The sequence below is a fragment of the Centruroides sculpturatus genome, unplaced genomic scaffold, assembly GCF_000671375.1.
Source record: "Centruroides sculpturatus isolate CEXI.00-Female unplaced genomic scaffold, Cexi_2.0 scaffold404, whole genome shotgun sequence".
Taxonomy (NCBI): domain Eukaryota; kingdom Metazoa; phylum Arthropoda; class Arachnida; order Scorpiones; family Buthidae; genus Centruroides; species Centruroides sculpturatus.
The window spans coordinates 432,285-455,356 of NW_019384604.1; the positions used below are offsets into that span (position 1 = coordinate 432,285).

Sequence of the window (23,072 nt, forward strand, 5' to 3'; positions counted from 1 at the left end):
GTCCGAACCCGTCCTTTTCTGGAAATTAGGTCGAAAACTGCGTAGCCCGGAGCGTTCCGAATTCGATGGCTTTTTTCGTAACTTCCGGACGGGAAAAGACCGATGGTTCTTTCCAAAAACGTTTTCTTTCTCTCTCTCTCTCTTCGAACGCCATTTTAATTAGTCGCCTTCTAAAAATAAATCGATGACGTCGGCGATAATCTATAATAGGAGAAGACGCGTTTCCGTTACGTCGCCGTTGGGTCTGGGGAAAACGGACTTAAGAGCGTAGGAACGCGCATTGCCTAAATTAAACGGAACGTGCGAAAGTAATTCGGTGGAGTTACGCGGTTGTCCCGCGTAGATCCGATGGCGTCTTGTTTAATTATCCGGGAGAATTCGTTACGCGCGCGTTTGGGGTGGCTCCAAACTTTACGTCCTGTTCGAATGCTGGAATTATGAAGGACCGACGGCGCGTACTTATTACCGATGCGTTATATGCGGGTTTTTCTCCAATCCGGTGCAAATAAGTAAAAAGCGGTAAGATTCCGGGTGGAGGCGGCCGACGGCCCGGGCGCTACGCGAAAGAGGGAGATATTTTTAGAAACGCCGTTGCTAGATTTCTGGAAACGTCTCGCGGTCGAACGTCGCGTCGCTCCCCGTACTACTCGTTAGAAAGGGGAGGCGAGATAATAAATCAAATCCTTATTTATTTACACTAAGACAGACTTCCCGCGTTTCTTCTTTTCACCTATCTCCCCGCCGGGGTAAGCGACGCGCTCCGCTCCTCGTCGCTTCGTTAATCAAACCAACGTTTTATCCCCTGTCCGTTGGCGTCTTTGCCGTTCCCCGTCCGAGTCGAAGTTTGACCACCTCATGCGTCGGCCCGACCCGATTTCTCGTGCGATTGGATTTTCTTTTTTTTTTTTTTAATTATTTTCTTTTGGCCTACCACAGACGCAAGGGTTGATTGCGTCGTCGTTCTTTTTCAGTTATTTGCTAATCGGAAGGAGTTCCGATTAGCAAATAACGGGTTTGGTTCTTCAGACGGAGGTAATCACGGGTCTCCCGACGGCATTCCCGCGGCCGGGGACGGCGCCCAATTATGGGGCACGAGCGTCGCGCGGAGTCGCGGGTACGTCACGCGGAAGACGGCACGAGACACGGAACGTCGGGACCCGCCGTTGGAAAAGAGGTAATTAAAATTGGCAAGAAAATTACCCACCGGACGGCCGTCGCCTTCTTAGCCGCGACGTCCGCCATCGGCCCGGTTAGACTGGTACGTGCGTCCGTCGGTCGTGACGTCACGCTCTTTCGCTCCCCCCTACGCGTCTTCCCTGTTTCTTTCGTGGCAGTCGATAACTTCGAATTCGCACGCCGAAAACTCTTTCTCTTCCCTTTTCGTAGGTAGCGCTTCCGGGCCGCGCGGAAATTCTTTCTGAACGAAGATTCCCGGAAAGGACGGAAGCACCACCCGAACGGGTGGTGCTTAGCCGAAAAAGGGTTTGTTTCTCTTTCCCGAAAAAGTCGGCGCACTTCCAAATTTCTGTCCTTTATTAGTTGAAAAACAATATTAGTTGTTTATATATGTGGATGACAGCAAAGCAGACACTTTTTTCAGCTCCCTTAAAATTAATAGTGATATTAGATAAATAAAACAAAAGAAAGAAATGGATTCCTTCCTTTACATTAGAAATAGCTGAGAATCGATGACTTTAATTAATTAGAAGTAACTTATTAGTAATATATACAAAGTTATATACGGTTTAACAATAGTTCACTTATACCTTGTTCTAGATTTTGTATTATTCGTATTGTTCCTTCGGATTTAAGAATGGCCCTACCGGCCAAAGTTTCTAAGGCCGCTTTTCTCTCCTTCCTTAAAATTTTGTCAAACTTAATGCGTTCGAATTTTGTTTCTTTTGTCGGACGATGACTTCCGATTTGCGGAATTTCCGTCGGACTGCCAGAGCTGACGTCACGAAAAGCGTGAGGAGATCGGAATTCGACGTGGAGTGATAGCGTTTCCGGCCAAACGTCGATTACCTAAAAATTGGTTGATAAACGGAAAAGACGAACCGCGTGCCTACTCGAAGGAAGAGCAAAAGTAACCTGCGGAAACTAAAAGGCTGCGGTCGGAACGTTTTCCATCCGTCTCGATCAGCAATCTTTTACTAGTCAGCAAATCCGAGAAATTTAGGGAAGTCCTCTCCTATTAAACCGAGGGAAAATAACTTTTTCCGGTTCGTCATTCTCCCTTTTCCTCTTTGGCTCGACTCCCTTTGACTTCTTTGACTTAAAAAAAAATGTTCGGCGTTGACGTACAATACAGTACACTATTGACTTTGTTATTATTACAGATATTTAGCGTGACAAATCCTTAAATGAAGAATGGGCGATAGTAATAGTTTCTTCATCCCCTCCCTCCATAAACAAAAGAAACAAAAAATAAAATGAAATATAAATTTTCCTGAGACAGAAACAATTATGCTCAATACAAATCGTACAGTTTATAATTTAGTACAAAACTATTGGAAAGTAGATGATTAGTTTCTTAAAAATTTTAAATTGTCTTTTTATATGTGAAAATATTTTATATTTGTAGGTACTGTACAATACTCATTCCAAAGTTTTATTCTTCTTCAGAATGGATTTTTTTCGTCTGACGTTCATTTTACATTTGGATAAAACAAACCTGTTTAATTTTCCCAGACTTAACTCATTGTTTTGTTATACATTATTATGTAAATATATAACTGTGCCCAACGCCCCCTCTCTGTTCCCGCACGGACCGCTCCCATCAAAATTAGGTTCACTTTCTTTCCGTCCTTCCACGTTTCCGCCGCTAAATTCTTCCCTGGAGTTCGGTTAGTCCTTCCGACTCCAATCTCCGGAAAGATTCTTCGGGCTTTTACAACACCCGTCGATCCATGTCGCTTTTGACGTTACGACACGTGGCGGCTGCGGGACTTTATTTAAAGATCCCCTGTCAATTCTTTGGTCCTAAATTTAATAATTGGACGCTCTTCCGTCCTCTAAATCCAATCGGTCTGCGACCCATCCCGCTTGGTCCCGCCATGGTAGGGGGCTGAGGCCTTGGTGCATTTACGGAAGCGTTTCTACATGTCGGCCCGTTTCCCTCCGGAAATGTCGGATTCGTTCGGAAAGAAAACACCGAAAGTGGCTCGAAAAAGCGAAATTCTTGTATTTTACATGAGAACTGCGAGAAAAGTCCGTCGTCGTCGCCGTACCGTTGCATCGCGTGTGGACGACACTCAAAAAACGTCTACGGGTCATTTGGTGTATCTTTCGTCTCTGGAGCTAAAAGAATTTGGCTCATTATCGAAGAAACGGGATACTAACGGCAAATACGAATTCCAACTTCTTTTTAGTAATGACTTTGTTTGGAGATTGTTAAAATTGTTTCGTGCATGTTTCTGATGTGTTACGCCGATTAAAGTCAACCTACGTTTATCTGATAATATAGACGTACGAGGATCGTCGCGTGACTGTGACAAAAGTCACTGCTCCAAACGCCTCCGCGCGCTACTTTGTTGCCGACTGGCAAAACTTTTATTGTTTATTTGCTGGGACGCTGATATGACCTTAAACAAAATCTGACCTTGTACTCCTTTCGTCGCTTTCTTACAGTTTTCGCTCTTTCACTAAGAATATACAATTAAACGCGAGATTTCAATCGACATTCGTCACTTCAACTTCTACCGTCCATCGACTGCTCCATTTCTCCTCTATCGTCTATCGCAATCGATTCAATTTCCCTCCTGTTTCCGATTGCCGCCTTAATAACCTTTGAATAGCGAAAAATAAACGAGGTCAAAAGCCGACGCCACGGTTTTCTCTCCACTTTACGCAACGAGTGTTCCGGGGCGACAGCTAAGTAAAGAAGCCAACACGTAGGTTTGCATGGCCACGTTCACCACACTACAACGGTAAGAAGCGCTGGCAAAGGTAGATCGATTTTATTGGTTAACGAACCACCGACAGACCGCGCGAACTTGACCCGTCCGGTGGCCCAAAGAGAAAAGGAAACGAACCGAACAGAAATAAATTGGGCCTTTCTCTCGATACCTAGCTTTCGACGCGTTATCGTCTTTTAATTACTCCGCCCGTGGAGCGGGGACGGTCGAAGTACTTAACCCCCGAACGTATCGAGACGAAATCGACCGGTATCGGTACGGGCTGACCAAATAGCGTGGGAAACCGGCCGACTTCGCCTTCGACGGAATGAGGTCTATTCACCTTCCTGGGACTATAAAAGTCACGTGATGGTTTAAAAACGTGGTACTTATCGACATACATACACCCTGTTCTCGACAATGGTTTCTAAAGTGCATTTTATTATCGGTGTTCTAATGTCTAATTAATTTTGGCTATTCCCACAATATCTTATTGCGGGAGAATGAAAAATTTGCGGAAAACAGTGCTAAACTTTTGAAAAAAAAAAATTCATTTATTACTGTTTTATTAGACTACTATCGTACAGTATTTTTCTTCTGCTAAGTATTTTATAACAATTTTCTTATATTTGAAATTCGAATTATCAATGAATTAGTAACATAACTTATATAACATTTTAAGTCCCTTAATAAATTACTTTTAATTCCCTATTAAAGTTTTTAACTAAAAATTTTAAAATTTTATTATTTTGAATAACAAACTATCCTTTGTTCTATTCAATTTCAGTTAAATTTCACGAGATGTAAAGTTTTATAATTAATTTTATTAATTCTGTTTGTAATATTTCATCTAGCTTTAGAATAATAATCTGTACTGTACAAAACATATTACAACATTGCATTAATATATAATTTATTTGATGTATTAATCGATTTTTATGTAATGATATTTAATATAAAAAATATATATAATTCTAATTAAAATACCCTTTAATTTATAAAAATATTTGTTATAATATACATTTTGGTTTATTCTGATACAAAATAAATGTAAATTTAGTTGATGTAGTGTTTGATTTTAATTGTCTTGTATTAGTAAATGACTGATAAATAGAGCAATCTTCATCGAAATGTACGGAACAAATTCGTGTGTTGTTTTTAGGTTTAAAAATCTTTAATTTTTACTACCCGTTCCTTCGTTAAAAAAGGTTTGTTGTGAGGAAAATTATAGAATGATATTCCTTTATTCTTAGTATTTATACATCACATCCAAATGCCCAACATGGTATGAGCATTTTCGTTTGTTATTCGAAACTAAATTAATAGCCACTATGCTGACCATGTGCTTTGTTTACATACTGTCACGTGGTCCTTTACGTCACACGAATAGACATCATTTGTCGACGGGATTCGGGCGTCGAAGAGTAAACGAATTGGCCATTTCCGGCGCACGTGTCCGGTGGCCGGCGACACGCGCGTAATGGTTCGGTCAAATAATGACTTTACGGAAGAAAGGCATAACACTTGAATTTGCGAATTTGCATATTGGCCTCCCTCTTAGCTTACATTTTGCTTTAAAAAAAAAAATGGAAGTTTTATGCGTAATGGTTAAACGCACGTCATACAGTACGTTAGCAATGTGAGTAGATAATTATAATGCGTGGCAAGTGTTATAAAGAGTAAAGAATTGCCGCAGTCTTCTGCGTAAGACATTCGTTCCGTTTTTTTTTTCTATACCTAACAGTCCACTAAATTTTATGGCGTTCGTATTTAAAACGCCGCGAAATTTCGGTCTCGATTAGCCGGAAGTACTGTACTTGGAATAAAAGTTTGGTAGTTTACACTTGTTACCTTTATTAAGTAGAAAAATAAACGGTGGGTGTCGGAAAAAAATAGTAGCGTTGCTTTTTTTTCTCTTCTCCTTTACAATAGAAAATAAAAGAAGAACGTTAAGTAACGACGTAAAGCGATTCGTTCGAAGCGACGAACGATTCGCATGGCTTAAGGACAAACGAACACAATTTTAAAATATCCGATTCTTTTCTCTTTACGAAATTTTAAAATTTTCCATTGCGAAGAGGCAGAAAAGTGAAAGAACGTTCGGGATGATCGGTCTGTGAATATAACCCGGTGTGCTAGCTGGCACTCTATTCCGATTGGTTTTAAAAAGTCACGTGGTATTTACTTCGACCATTTTTTTAGTTTAAGTGCTTTTCCCATATTTATTTCAATTTTATATTCTATATTACAGAAAAATACCCCAAGGCTGTGCAAATGGGTGGGAAAACTAAAAAAAAGTTATCTTACAATTTTCTTAGAGAAAGTTAGAAACGCGAAAAAGAAAAGAAAGGATTTGTTCACGTCGTATTGCTAGGAAACATTGGATTAACTTTCAAATATTTAAATTATTCCTACTATTAATAGAGTGAAATTAAGTTAATTGTTCCGAAATAAAGACAGATGTTTTTATTTAAAACACGAAAGAACAAAGGTCGAAAAATGGCGGCCATCGGGCGATTGCGCTATTTTAGAATATTCGTAGCCTCGGTAAAAAGGTGACAGTGGCCGGGGTTTAATAACTTTCCGGTCGAGACTTGTACCGGTTCTTCTCTCGTTGTCGCCGAGAACCCAGACCAATTCTCACTTTCTCTCCGCATTGGTAAACAACGCCAGACTTCGCTTTCCCTCTCCGAATTTCGTCGCTAGAATCGCATTCTGCGCGTTAAGCATTTGAAGGAATGGTGGGTTCTACTCCTCCCGCCCCGGCCACGCTCCCTCATTTCCAATTTTGTTTTTTATTTATTTTTTCTTGGGAAACCGACCGCATTAGAGTTATTACTTTCCGAACTTGTTTCTGTCCGGAAGGAATTCCGGATCGGAAAGACCCTTCCGACGGATTTCGAATGCGACGGTGTAACGAGCGGAAGAGGATTTAGGAGCGGAGACGATAGGACGCACGTGGGGAAGGGCCTCCGTTACGCGCCGAGAGGTTGCGGATAAAAAAAGCGGTGTGTAGAAAAAACGCGTTCGGAGGAGAGGAAGTCGTTTAGAGAGCGATGTCTACATTGTGTTCGAGCCGAGACGTTAATTATGCAAATGAGGTTTTTCCCCGGCGTTTATATCAATTAGACGGGATTAATTAAAAGAAATTCTCGGACCCATTGTGACGGATATCGGCGCGATAAATTGTGGGAAATCTTTTCCGCCGAATTAATTACAGGCCACTTTTTCCCCGACGCGGACTTAACCGAGAGCGAATTCCGCGTCCTCTCCGACCTTAATTACGCGTCGACGCCGCCCGGTCGCCGACGGAACGCGTCCGACCCCAGACCGCGCGCTCTGCCTTCCCTGTTCCGCCCACGTTCCGTTTGTCGATTGAACGGTAGGAGCAGAGGAACGTTCCGTTTTTCCGCCGCAGAACGGAACGAAGCCGTTTTCCGTCGTCCCGGGAGGCCGGGCAGAATTCCCAGTTTGAAAGAGGCGCGTCGGCGTCGGAACCGAGTAGCGTCGCGTAACGTGATTTATCCCGGTGGTCGTTCGCCGGCGAGAGAAAGGTAAACTTGGAATCCGGGGGACACGCCTTCCTGCCTACCTCCCGCGGCACTCATCAATATCTTCGCGTCGAGTTAATACAAACACCTGCGGGGTAGCACGACGTGTTTTTTAATTAAAAAAATCTCCCCCTCGCCTCCTCCCCTACGTCGCGCCGACGTCTCGCTCTTCTCGTCGTTAAGTGAGCGACGACGCGAAGCCAGCGCCCGGCCGACTCGTAAATTATCTTAACGTAACCCGCGGACGGCCGACGGGAGGCCCGCGGCCCACCTTTCGCCGACGCCCCGGGGTCGAAGTTCGAGCGGCTTCGGCGGTAGCTCCTCCGTCGGACCATTAATTCCCGGCCGCTGGCCTTATATTTGGAGAGAGCCAGATTTCGGCGCTTCTCGCCTCCGTCGCGCACCAAACTCGGCGGCGACCCGAGCCGGTATGGGGCGCTGCTCGACGCGTCGTATAGCGCTCGGACGACGGAACGGAACGCGTTTGGCTGGGAGGAAGCGTGACGCTAACCGAATTTTCCTTGTTGTTGCAGTTATACGAGCTTACGGAAGATCCGAAGAGGAAGGAGTTTTTGGACGATTTATTTAACTTCATGCAACAACGAGGTAAGAGCGCGCGCACGGGTCGTGTGTTTGCCGGGGAGAGTGAGTGCTTCGCCCTTGGCTGACTCATCGTTCGTTAGACGTGACTAATGCTTTTTGATCCGCCTAAATGTGACTGTTATCGTAGACGCCCTGACAGAAACGTATCGCGCTGCTCTCCGCGATCGCGTAACGGAAACACCTTATCGACAACGTAAGGTGGAAAGATTTCCGAAACTTATATTTTATGAAATTGACGCGGGTTGCTCTTGTGACGTTTGATAAATGCGAGGAAAAAACGAGTGGAATTTTTAAATCGGACCGTTTTAAAAATGACCTAATTACGATGTTTGGCAACCTTTGGAAAAGTGGCTGTCGTGTGTAAGTGTTTTAATCCATTCTCTCGGGTGAATAGGGGAGGTGTTACAAAATCGTGCACGATAAATGACCGTTCTCTTCTTCTGCACGCAGGACGGCTATTATTCTTACGCGGATGGGGAAAGAGAGGGACAGAAACATCTAAAATTGTTTTAAGGGAAGATGTGTAGCGCCATGTGGTGAAACGGAAAATACAATTAACATTCCTTTCATGCACCAGCAGTCAGCCAACTTATAGAGAGGGGATCGAGACAAAGAAATCTTCTGACCAAACTTATTGTAGCCAACGATCCATGGACAACGGAGAAAATTTTCACTGAAAGATCTTATCATCGCCCACTGGATAATTTCATTAAAAGGGGGAAAATGCCCCCTAGTCATTACATGTGATGTTTTCATATTCATGAGGTTGAACAACGACGCTGCTAACAAAAGAAAATCAGAAGATGCTTTGGTTGCCTCATAGCACGACTTGAGTCAACATTGGTTTTTAAATGCTTTCTTAACTTTAAGGCGGTTTCATCTAATTACTTTTAATTAGCGTGCGTAAGGATATTATTAAAGTCTGACACGAAGTGCTCTAACAAAGAGACAACAATGGTGTGGTTAGTTCGTTTCGCCATTCTTTTAGATTGCTTCCGAAAATGGGGAACTATAATAGAGTTTCCTCTACTCGACTTAGTTTCCTTCGATTTGCCGTATATAAAATTAAGGAAATTTTTTACAAGAATTCATCACGTAACTACTACTAACTTTGTCACTTTCGTCGCAAAAGATCGTGCTTGGCACGCTTTTTAACCTGGTCTCAACCGCAAACTAAACGTTACGAACCTCCTTATTAATGCTAATTGTTATTAATCATTAAAAAGACCAAAAAGAGATGTGACACGTAACGATTGCAAATGTTTCTCTTGGCAACGAAGAATTAAACTTACTCCTGAAATAATTCTCAATTCCCCGCAGATCTTATTAAAATAAGTGTTTTTGCTCTGAAACAAATAAGGAGATAAGACAGATACTCAATATTTTTCTTGGTCCACCCGACCTAGCAATATTCAAATCTACTAATTCCGAATGCAGTTTATATTTACGCTCTTTTTCTTAATCGCTTAATGAAATTGCTAATAGGAATATTAATCATTTAATGAAATTGCATTTTATAATTCAATTTCGTTACATGATTAATAGGAAGCGAAAAAGGGGCTATCATTTTTTATCCGTTTTTCAAATTTATTTCTCGGTAAATTAATAATAAATATTATTTTAATTATGGATTGTGCAAAAATAACAAGTCTTTCGCCTAATAAAATACTCGATGATATATAGTTTAGAGGCAGCGATGAACAGGTTTTGTCACATTTTATCTTGGCTGGCGGTTTGCGTTTTACCTGTTGATAATTGCTCGCCTGTCCCTTAGTTTGCGAAAGGTGTGGAACGTTTATTTGTCAGGCCAGTCACCTTGCACCATAAAGCGTGCTATACCTCCTTTCGTGCCCTCTCTTGCCGTTCGTTTGAATAGAACGCACACTCCGATTGTTAAAAGATTTGCTCGCAGCTTTTTACTTTCAACACGTGGAGGCCCTTAGGCTCGCCGGTCGATTGTCTATTTTTAAAAGAAGATTTTTAATATTAATTCAAAATATTTTTCGCCAAACGATGAGCGTTTCCGACATTGTTTAAAAATAGAATAGTTCTGCATTTTCTCATTTTAGACAAGAAATATGCTATTGATTAATTGTTCTTGTCGTCAGCAGAAATGGAGAACAATGAACAGTTCGTGATGTACGAGTAACGCAGCCTTTGTCATTGTCTGTCGATAATTGTTACGTCACAAAGGGATCTATATATTAGACAGACGAGCTGTGCCGATGTCATTCGATAGACAGTCGCAATTAATAACGTCATTCTTGTCATCTGTCATCTTATTGAAAACGGTATGCTAAACGGGATCATTTTTCATCAATCACGCCGACGGCCATTTTATTTAATTAAGATATGAAAATCAAGAATGCGGTTTAACAAAAAAATCTTAAAGGTATCTTCATTTAATTTTAACCAACAGGTCTGTAACACATTTACAAACTCGCCGTACGGGAGGAGCGGGATGGTAGAGGAAGTTGTAGCGATGTTTATGTGCAGGATGTTTGGCCCGGAGCCCCACTGTCGATTGCGGTGTGATATCCCAGTTAATGACTACACTTGATGATACTCGTTTGGACAGATTTACGAAGCCCACCCGACAATTTACCTGTCAAAGTACGGCCACCACGTCGCCCGGCCTTTTCGCGTACCGGTTGGTCTTTTTTGTTGTAGGTCTACTCATTCGTTCCCTCTGGCCTTTAATTACCTAACTTTCATCAGCTCGGAGTGAAGGTGGGTGTGGCAGTACGCGGGTGCTATATCTTCACCCCGCAACGATCAGGTGTGCACGGACACTTTGCCACCCTTTAATCTTATGTAGTTTCGCCCTCCCCGCATCATTTTTACTTTTTCTGTATATATCTTTCGCCATCTGGGTGTATGAACTACACCTACATGACATTCAGGCGTTACGCTCTTCACCGGTATCTTCCGCTTACGTCACTATATCCTAAAACAGCGAGTTTTTAGCACTCCGAGCAATAATATAGAATATACTTTTACGTCCAGGTGAGTAAGCTATAATAATTCGAGTCTATTCGAACACCAAGAATTCCAAATGCCGATTTCTTGTCAATTGGTGCCAGGAAATCGGCCTTTCAGATTAGCGGCATTGTTATTCTCTTCTACCCGTTTTAATCATTACATTTCAAAATATGAATATTAGCTTTACCACTAAAATTGGAATACTTTAATATGTAAATGTTAATTATTCTCCTGGAAGAAATACTTTCATTATTTTTCGAATAGATCAAAATCCTGTTTATTTGAATTGAAATAGTATATTTAAGAACAAATCCGAACACGTGGCAAAATTAAAAATTCATATATAGTTTAATTTTTAATTTTTCCACATTTAATAATTCAAAAAGTCAACTATTGTCTTAACTTTATCGATTTTAACATTGATTCTGTCAGCTTTCTCTAGCTTAAATTCAATTAGACACTATATTAATATACTGTTTTATATTAGCATACTGTTTTTTTTGTCAAAAATTATAACAAAATCAAAAATTCTTTTTAAATATGTTGTAAACAAATTTTGCTGTAGCATGCAGTTTTAAATTATAGGCCGATAATTTTAAAATGTATTGTGATAACGGATGATGTTATCGAATTATTACATTCGGGCCAATCTAGTAAAAATGGCTAGGAAATATGTTTATAGTGATCGAAAATTTCGTCTTTTTCTTGTCGTGTTGGCATTAGTCTCGATTTTTAGGCTATTTCAAACGTAAGAGAAATAAATAAATAAAAGGAAAAAAGAGAAGTAAAGGAAAAAAAAAAGGAAACAACAGAACACAAATAATAAACTGTTGATAGTCAAATGTTATTGAAATTTTTAACACGAATCACGCATTTGTCATGCTGACATCCAGAATCAACGGGCGAAAAAAAAAAAGGAAAAAAGAGAAAGAGAGAGAGAGAGAGAATAGGGAAAAAAACCCAAAACTCATAAAATTGATAAATCGACGAATATCGAAATGCGAGAAGGTCTACGAATTTTTCAAATGGTATACAATATAAATCGAATGAATTTCATTTAGTTGTATGAATATCTGTTAGTACTAACAGTTTTTTTTTCTTATTTATTGGCTTGTTCCGAATAAAACAATCGACATTATTTTAAAATGAACTTTTTACTATTCTTAGTTTATATATATTATATATTAAATTTACTTTTTTTACTTTTAATTATGTATTTATTATATTCTGTCAGTAAACGTTGCGATTGGTGAATTTTTATAATTGATTAATATTATTATTCAAACGTTGTTATTTCTATTGTGCTTGAAAACGATTATTTTAAGCGACGTTCTACATTACAAAAGCAATGGATGTTTCCATTCGTACAAAATTAAATAGTATGTTGGAAGTAAATATATACAGTACTTTAATTACTGCTTACGAATGGATTATGCTAGCCGTTCACCTTTTTTTAAAAAAAAAATATTTAGTTTACTTGTTAATATTTACACTTAGAATATTATCTGTTTAAATTAAAATTAAATGAAATAGTTTCTTCCCTTATCAAACACCGTGAAACAGATAAAATCTATATTTCAATTTTTAATGTTAAAGTAAATCTTGTAAGTAGAGTTTATAACTATACGTCGATATGAATTTCTTCTCCAGACCACGATTTTCTCACGGTTGCGTTTAATTACAGTAACGCTTTCTCACACACGAACAGGGGTGGAACTTTGTCATCAAAATGGTGAAATAATTGATGAAATATCACCCTCGAGTTGTGGAAGAAATGAGCATCGCAAGAATTGTAAGTTCTGATCTTGGCATGGGAGCCAGTTTCTAGCAAATCGCAGTGGGGGAGGAGCTTCGCTTAGGGGCATTGCAAACAAAACTTGACCCTGACCACCATAAATCTGCTTAAGAAACCTCCCCATTCGACCATTTGCCCCCAGGTTATAGCTTTTAATGAAGGAGTCACCATGGTAACTGGGAATCGGGTGTGCATCACGTTGTTGGAAGGTTGGATCAGAAAGGATTTTCATTTTCTCTCTTATTAAATCTAAATATTAATATTTTTATGGGAGGAATCGGTGATCGCAGTACAGGTTATTGGAGTGATAACTGTTACGATTATAATTTCAAACTTCTCATTAATCTTTATTTTGGTTATTTACGAAGGAAACTCTAGGAAAAAAATTAGTATTTGGGCGAAGTTGCTTCGAACTAAAAGCACCGTAGGCTTATCCGGTGTAGGTTCATCACTTCCTGCGCTACTCGACACCACCTCAACTTCCTGTTTCAAATTGATTAGATCGTGAGGATTTTTTCGCAAAAATAAATTACTTTGAAAACACTTTGAAATGTACCATAACCTTATAATATAAGAATTAAATAAATAAAAATACCTCATTCGATAAACAGTTATTAATAATTTAAATCGAGTGATATAAATAATTTATGATTCAATGTATATGTTTATCGACCTATTAGTTTTTCCAGAAGAAGGAAGACCGTAGATAAGCTCCTTTTTCAGTTTCTCCTGAAAAACAAAATACAAAACGTAATAAATATTAGTGTATGATATTTAGCATAGAATAACGAATGCCGATTCTTGTTAAATTATCGAAATAAATTTTCTATTTTTGTTCGGCTAAAACAGTCAGAAATCATAAAACTAGTTTCATTTTTTTTTTTTTTTTTGTATTCCAAGCTTTTCAGATTCGCCCGCCAACTGAATAGAAAGAAATAAATGCAAATTTTAGAATAGAAAGAACAATGAAAGTTCTCATGGACCTTATCGAGGCACGAGACGTTTACGATTCCTAAATCAACTTCTCAATATATTTTATAAACCAAAGGAATAAAAAGTCACGAGATTAATTCAGAGTTAAATATAGAAATGACTCTCGAATTTATCGAAATGTAAGAAAATTCTAAATCGGGCCAATATTCAACTTGTTTAAAAGAACGAGTGGTGTGAAAGCGATGTATAAAACGGAGAAGTTATAAACATTGATACGTGTGTTCTAAAGCAAATAAATCGGATAAATTTAGCAAAGAATTAGAAAGATTTTACGTTCTTACACTTTATTAATTGTAATATTTGATAAATTTGACCGATGTAAAATACTTTTTACCTAATAAACATAATAAAACAGTTTTCTGAACATTTTAAAAAGATATTGGCTTAACTAAACGTTAGGAATGTTATTTTAATAAGTCAAATCTTATTTATTTAGCCTAAGTTAAAAAAGTCGTTGTTAATATTTATACGTTAAGAGAATATTTGTTTGAAATAATTAATACCACTTTTATTATAAGGAAATCAAATCGAGAACATATATGGGTCTAATTCAAAAAGAACATTAATTAACTCAAACATTTTTATTGCGTATAAAATGTTTGAGTTAATTAATCTTAAGTTTAGAGCCATCATTAACATTGTCTTTAGTCGGAGGCTGTTGACAAGTCTATGACCACAAACCAACCTTGTAATGCGGTTCTTGGGAAAGATAGACAGCCCAGACATTGTTAAACTGCCACATGCCACTACAAAAACAATAGCTAGATAATGAGAGGTAGTTTGGGAAAGACAAACAGTATGTCAGACATTGTACAGACCTCAAATCCGTAGAACAAACTGGCCAAAGTAACTGAGCATGTTCTTCTGATTAAACAGGTCAGCTTCTATTTGTATAGCAGCTCTTCTTCAATTTTCAATTATTCTCTTTGGAAATAAAATACTCTTAATGTTCGCATCGTGTAAATTTACATATGGAAGGAGGAAAAAGAAGAAAGTACTTATAAAAAGTATTTATAAACCGACTTGGAGTTATAAATATTAAAAAGTTTTTATATGCAGTATTTACTGTGAAATTTTTATTTATCATTTAATTAATTTTTCTGACGGTTTATTACTTTATTAAAAATTTAAATAAGTTTCATTACGATAAGTAACAGACAAGTAATATTATATTAGCAATTCTTTTCTAATAGAAAAGGAATGCAGAAATAAAAGTTTCGAATTTTCCAAATTACAGACAAAGGAATAAATTTCTATTTGAGTCAAAAAATACAACTGTTTTTATTGTCGGTTCTAGGAAAACCCTATTAAACCGAGCAATAAATAACTTAAAGAAAGAGAGAACTATGCAATGATTGAAGCTGTTATTGTTTATGACCGTGAAACACAATGTGTCTGTCATAATATTACACCTGGCAAAAGCGCCATCATCGAATCTTGTGTTGAAATTTTGTTATACGCTGTCGTGCTTACGGTCAATGATCCTCAAACATTAAACTAAACGGAATTGACATTGTGCATTTCTTTACGCTAAAATTTAAACAAGTCGACTGAACTTTTTCTTAAACTATGAATCTGTTTTGACGGTGGTTTGCCAATGACTCTTAATATCTTCGATAAGATATCTCCTTTTGCCGTTTGGCACGTCACAAGAAAAATATTTCTTTCCTTTTACTTTTCACTTTCCACTTGCGATGAATCTGTAATTTGTTAATCAATATTAACATAATCAATCAAATTTCAAAGATCGATTTATTTGCTTTCTTTGTTTTTAGTATTTACAAAATTCAAATCAGTTATATCATAGAAAGATTATTTTATAGAATTTTTATTAGGGTCTACGAGAACGTATTAAACTGAACCGTAATTAATTATATCTTCTTGTTTATATCTGCGTATTTTTATGATGCATATTTTTAAAAATTACGAGTCATTGAATTCCGTTATGTTCAATATTTACATAAAGAATGTTCGACTGCGAAAAATTTAACAAAATAAATATTTTTTGGTATAATTAGAAGTAAAATTTTAGTATGAATATGTATATATAAAGTTGTCGGGTTTATAAAGGCTACGGTATTCGATAGAGTTGACTAATCGAGATGGAATGAAGTTCTTGTGCCAATAAACAACATTCCTTAATACACAATGTACTGTTACTGCAGGAAATATTTAAGGTAACATTAGCTATTAAAGAATATTATAGCTCTCTTACGTATTGTTAAACTAATAAGAATTGGTTCGTTTCTTTACGTGATCTTTCTAGCGCGATTAGATTAATGGGGAATTGAAAATTTATCAAAACAATTTATCAAGTAATAATGTTTAATTTGATTCAATGTCTCGTAATTACTGGTAATCCGATATCTTTTTCCGAGCAGGCTTTTTATTTCTCTGTTAACTACAAGAGGTAGATTACTTTTCTTTCTTTTCTTTTAATCCTCCACAAAGCTACCGCAACCGCGTAGTAGATTCAGGCGACTTTTTTCGAACGACAAATTGATCGTGACAGTTAAATGCTGTGACTAAACGCAAGTCTACACAGAAAATAGGACACGAGAATCGCTATGACTGTAATTGTCAATATCGCGTCCTAACTATATTAAACAGATTGCTTGTACAAATGATCTATAACCTCTTGATCTCGGGAAGTGACCGTATTTTAAAAATGTTTGTTACTTCTTTTATATCGAGTTTTTTTTTTTTTTTTGTTTTTTACTCAAGATTCGAAAACGAAAAGATTTTCAAATGTTGCTATTTCCCTTTTGTTAATAGAATGAAGGGTTACATTGCTATTTCATTTTATCCACGCTCACTAGGTAAAAGAATATCTTAGAATTTTACAAAAATTTATTTATTTATTTTATTTTTTAATGATTGAAGTTTACATTTACAATTATATTTAGGCGAATAGAAATAATGAAGTTGTTCTATAGTCTAATAAGCACCAAATCTCAATTAAATATTTGTCATCTGATGTCGCGTGTTTTGACTCTGTAAGTGTTGTGATCAACGTGTTGTATTTGTTTCATCAGACGGAATAATACAACTGATAATCGACGAAGCCGTTCAACTGAATCGAGATTAAGTTATGCACCAAATATGGAAACCTACCAAAGCCAAATAAATTTGAAGCCTACTAATATGCAGATGTTTCAATAAGTTGATTACGAGAGTCAAACGAATGTTTTCAGTTGTTTGACAGCTTTACATTTAGCGGAAGACACCAAGATTCGGAATATTAATTGAATGATGATGTAAATATCCCGTATAGTTTTAAATGATTCTGGATATGACCTTCACGTGTTATTTTAACTTTTCAAAAACAGCAGCTGTTATCCTCCTGACATCGTGGTGATATTTATATGCCAATGAAAGTATACCCCGTGTTGAGATTGCCAAACTTTGATGTAGAATAGAAAGGAAGAGACAGTGGATTAAATTGCAGGAAATAAAAGCTACAGTCAAAATTTTTTTGGCTCTCTCCTCAATCCAAATTTAAATATGGCATCTAAAGTAGTAGTACCGGAGTGTGATGCGAACGATAGCTGTAATGGAAGAATTTATCGATAGAACTAACCAGTCCAGCTTTCTTATCACCCGTACACTTTCGTCTTTACACTCGATGACATGGAATGAGTAGTTTAGCTTCCCTCATCTATTCCTAACTCGGCTTTTTGTCTCGGCTCTCCACTTATAAAGTTGTAATTGTGCTCCGTGAAACTTCTTTAATCTCTGCAATTAATTTAGTTTGTGGAATTTCGATGCATTTACTGCCTAAATTTAGATTAATTATTTCATTTAATAAATAAACAAAGAAAAATATATTCTTGGAAGTCAGCCATTAATACTTCGCTGCTTTTTCCTTCAAAGTAATGCCAAATAATAATAAAATCAAATTTCACCGAAATACGATTAATTATAGAAAACTTTAAGCAGAAAAATATTCATTTAGTTGTGTAAATGTTATATATAAAACTGCAATTTAAGCAATTTTATTTACAGATGTTTTTTTTCCAGTATTTGGAATGCTCGAAAAATAAAATTATCTCGTAATAAAATTACTTTATATAAGTGACACTTTCGAATTTTTCGTAAGTCAAATTATTTACACAAATAAACTACTGTATTTAACTATAAAATATAAAACTGATAATGCAAAATCACGTATTATTTGATGAAGGAGAATAAAGTTACATAATTTCAAAATACGTTGAACAATTTTTAAATATTTAATTAAAATGTATTTCATTATTTATTTAAAGATAATAAATAATAAGAACATTCAGACGTGAATATTTTAAAAATCCTTTCTCAGATTTTAATACCTCTGCTTCTAAAGAAAATAACACTTACTAGTGACATTTTTATTAAAGAAGAATAAACAGTAAATAATGCGTAACCGAGTTACACGATTTAATTCATAAACCTTTTTGCGTTACGGTTTTATAACTAAGAAGAAATTTTAAGGGGGGAATTGTCGAATTGAAATCAGTTGTTTTGCAACTTTATCCTCTTTTTTTTTTGAATACTCGAAGGGTATTTTCGATATTTCTGATTTGGTTTTATTTACTCGGTGCGGAGGAGCCTGACCGCATTCTTCGACCACAGCTATGTGGTTTATATAAGTAGAGTATACCGAAATGATTTATTGTATTTAGTTGTGTTCAAGTATAGCCGAAACATGACATTGTTCTCTCGGGCTATTTTAGTTACTGTCATTTGAATAGCGCTTTCTTTTTTATATTTAGGATGCGATATCAAATTAAACGGAATAATTTTTTTTTGTTGGACTCCTCTTTGTATCTAAATTTTAATTTGTTCTTGTATTTCGTGATACAGGTGCCGTTGGTTGTGGAAAATTCAATCGCATCTGGTAATTTGGTAAGAGATATTTGTAGATTTATAAGAGCGTAAATTCAGTTACAAATATCGTTTACAATAAAAGCTCCAGATGGTGAGTGATTCTATTGTTCGATACGAAACGTCTTTATAGTACTTGTTCTTCCTTTCCGACTATTTCTCGAAGATAATCGGCCGGAGGTCATATTTACTACATCCCGAAGACTTACTGAAGCAAACCACCCCTTGACCCCCTTCAATACAAATTCTATTCTTCCGGTGGAAACTTGGTCCCCTGCATTGGATACTTTAATATCGGGCTTAGTACCGGGGTCGTGGGAATTAATGTGGTCTCGGCGGGTGTTCTTTCCCTGTTAGAGAGCACTTAGCTCTCGAACGATACAAATAGAACTTATTCGTACAATCCCTTATTTGATAATTTGGATTTTAGCGACTATAGTATAAATGGTGAGAAAAAAAAAATTTAATCGTCCTGTTTTGCTCAAAATTATTACCGTGCTAAAATACCGTAGTTCTAGTCGTTGTAAATATCCCGAATATGCCACGTACCGCGTACTTATATTAACTAAGAACAGTAAATATTTTTAGCAAGTCATTAATTTTATCACTTCCTTATGTCTGTATGTAAACAGTGTAACTAAAGATAATAAAACTATAAATTATTTAGATGAGCCAGAGGATGTTAAAATAAATCTGTTTAATTTCAGCATAATTATGACTTTTATTATTTTCTTTTATGTTGCATACAAACGTATATTCGATATTTTTAGTTTTAATTAAAATCAAAGGGAAAGTAACATAGGGTCTATCTAATTAATGGTGAAGAGAAAATTGGAATTTCTTAGCAGAGAAGATTTCAGAGGGCGTCAGATCATCTAAATTCAACAGCGTATAAGATTTATAGAAAGACATAAAAACCAGAGGCTAAAATTGGTAGGTCTTTCTCTCCAGTAGGTAATATCATCGGTTGCAACTATTTCCGGACTGCAAGAAAGTAATCTGCGTCAATAAATCAGGGGAATGAACCATGTGGATTCAGCAGCTGTGGGGGGAACTATTTTGACACAGAGAGCCCTGGAGGAGGGGGCGTAGCGACTAAGCTCCGGCTGTTTGTTCCCTTTGCAGCAGGGGAATAAATGGGGGAAACATTCCGATGGTCCATTGATGAGATTCTAGCCCTATAAGGGTCGCAGGTGCTGGGGGAATGACACCGTTGGCCCGACCTATGACCAACCGACCGCTTACAGGGTGCGGTTGTAATGGGAAGAACCATGTCTCCACACTCAATGGAAACCATCTGGTATAGCGTCCATGAGTCGCCCGATTGGCTTCTTAATGTTATTGATGCAGAGTAATAAACGGTAAAATGTTATGATGACGCATTTATATCTCTCAAAATTTTGGAAGCTTTGTTTATTTAGCAACGTTCTGTCGGGGCGTTTAAGGATAACAGACATTTTAAGATTGTTGCATAAATATAAAGAGGTTAAGACAACAGGAAATTTATTTTCTTTGTTTGATCTCCGAGCGGTTCTAGTGATGCAAGCTTTATCAGAAAATAATAGAATGTTATTTATGTCGAATTTGATAGCAAATTTCTGTCAGGGATTACAGTCAAACACTAATTTTATTTGGTTTCGTTCAATGTAGAGATGAATGGCTTCTTTGCAAATATCTTAGATTACGCCAACGCCATCTGTTGGAAAAAAAATTGCAAAATTTTAAGGTGAATCTAAGTCGATGGTACGAACAGTTAATTTTTCCATTTATTTCATAAAAGTCAGATACTATGTTTAAATGGGTTGGATGAAATTAGTAGCCGTTAACATTTTACAGTGAAAGCAAAAATTAAGTCCTCTTCACTGTAAAATAAATGAGTTGAAAGATCAAGTCACAATAATGTAATTTGGGATCGAACATATTCTGCATTCTCCTGTGCTCAAAATATCATTCGGTCGTCTCGACCGATTTTAGAAAATTCAGTATCCTCAGTTTTGATAGATGCATATAAATAATGCTAAGCGCAGTGAGAAGGGGAAAAATTACGTTGACTACAGCGTTATCTTTGAATAATTCATGCCGAAGAGTACATTTATCGAAGGTACATCGGACATTTACAGTGTTAATAATTGAATTACTGTAGTCCTTTCCCTCAAGTGATATCCGTTAGCCTGAGAGGAATGCAACTTGTTTACTCGAAGTTTTCAAGGGTACTTTGCTACTTTACGTTGAATTATAATTGATGAGATTTAATACCAATACAGACTAAGAAATCCGATAGAAATATAAATGAACGGATATAGTGTTTCTACATTTCGCTAATGTTAATAATTAGCAATCAGTTGCTTTAAATTTTTTCTCGTATTTTCGGTGTTAATTTATATCTAAAGATCTGCGGATCGATACATTGGGTTTAATTAATCCTCTGTATTTCTGCTACTCGATGTTCTTTCATTAAAAATATTTTTGAATTTAGTATTATCTCTCTTGAATTATTTTTTAACAATGAGAATTTATATTTAATTTATGACATAATCAAATTTATTTTATTTGACTACAGCTTATAAATAAAATATGAAAATTATTATGCCTATTTTGATTGTTGGTATACGCCGTGTACAAATGTGCCTTAGTCTGCGTAGTACAATTATATATATATATTACATGTAGTATATGATTTTATGAAACTGTATTTGTATTTATTTTCTTATAGGATTTTGAATAATATTATATTATGATCTAGATAATACTTTATAAAGGAACAGTTGCGTGAGATTAGATTGCATTGAATTTTGCCAATATTTTGATTTATCAATTTAAATAAGATGTATTGTGTAAGAATATTGATTTTTTAAGTAAATAATATTGGGTTTATTTATCTCATTTACTCATTTACAAATTTTGTTCAGAATAATTTTTTGAATCTTAATACTATCGTAACTTTTGATATGAATTTAAAGTTTAACACGATAGTAAAACTTATAAATAATATTTAAATATTGAATTTAGAACCACGCATACTGTCTACTGCACATTCTTTCCTTCTAACTTTCTTATTTGCTCAGTTTTTGTGGATATAATGTGAGTTTGGGGAAGGGCAACGAGTAATGTTAGCGATCACCGTCTGACCCCAATCTGTCAATTATCTGTGACCAGATGCCACCTTTCCAAAGAAATGGAAAACAAGTTTAAAAGGTTTTGAATAGAGGAATTATAATGACAAAGTTCGCAAACAACCGCTATACAGCCGGTTGGCATAACCATAATCAAACCGCCATTTTAATAGCTCATGTGGTGAGTCTATTTACCTCCATTTTTGTTTTTTACATTGTTTGTCTCATTGCAGACGAATTTATTTCTGTGGAGAAACCAAAATTCTGATAATTTTCTTCAGAGAGAAACGGACGTTGTTCTTTAGATCCGATGTGAATAATTAGGACAAAGTTGATAATTCAATTTTTACTCTAGAATTTCACGTAAAATTGTATTTTGAAACTGAAATATTAAATTTACATTCACTTTACAAACAGTTACATGCTTATTAGCTACTTTGTAATATGTTTATTTTCTTATTGCAGGTACTCCTGTCAATCGAATACCTATAATGGCCAAACAGGTGTTGGATCTTTACGAACTGTACCGGTTAGTTGTAGCCAGGGGCGGGCTAGTAGAAGTCATTAACAAAAAGATCTGGAGGGAGATTACAAAAGGTCTCAATTTACCCTCTTCCATCACCAGTGCAGCCTTTACTTTACGTACACAGTGAGTAAAGTTTTCGTACCGTATGATTTTGTCCCAAAAATACATATTAATATGGTAATAGACTGACTATAGGTGGATTTTATGCTAATGAAACTTTTCTAAAACTATAAGTTTGTCTTGGGAGTAGTTTAAAAATATTGATGATTATATATATATATATAGCCGGTTATCATATTTGAAAAAAAAGGATCACTTATAAAGAATTCATAGACACATAAATCAGAGTAGAAAATTCAGATACATAAATCAAAAAAGAAAAATGCGAATCGAGAAAAAATGTTTTACTAGGAATGCCGATTATATGAATGAATTTATGTTATTAACATACAAAAAGGATTCATCTCGCTGCCCTAGCCCAATCTCGCCCTCGAGAAGTGAAAAATGACGTTTAACAAGTTAATGTCATATTGTGACTACTACAAATATTTTAGCCATTTTCTGAATGAATAAGAATACCAGTATGAGAACAAAGAATGAAGATTACGCGACATTCAATTTTTACACTTCACAATATATCGATCACTTTTAAATGTATCGATTCTTATATCATTTAAAGCTAATAGTTTCGAAAACTAACGTAAAATTTTTAATTAATTTTAAAAGATTTATCTTCTTTTATCGACCTAG

At 36.3% G+C, this 23,072-nt stretch overlaps 1 protein-coding gene across 2 annotated transcripts in view; it reads left to right on the forward strand.

Moving 5' to 3' along the window:
* LOC111625124 (AT-rich interactive domain-containing protein 3A-like) overlaps positions 1-23,072 on the forward strand; it is a 95,516-nt gene that overhangs the window by 37,789 nt on the left and 34,655 nt on the right. For both annotated transcript variants that reach the window (XM_023368164.1, XM_023368163.1), the window contains exons 3-4: positions 7,981-8,053; positions 22,262-22,445. In XM_023368164.1, coding sequence (XP_023223932.1) covers positions 7,981-8,053; positions 22,262-22,445 — 257 coding nt within the window. The remainder of the gene's footprint in view (positions 1-7,980; positions 8,054-22,261; positions 22,446-23,072) is intronic.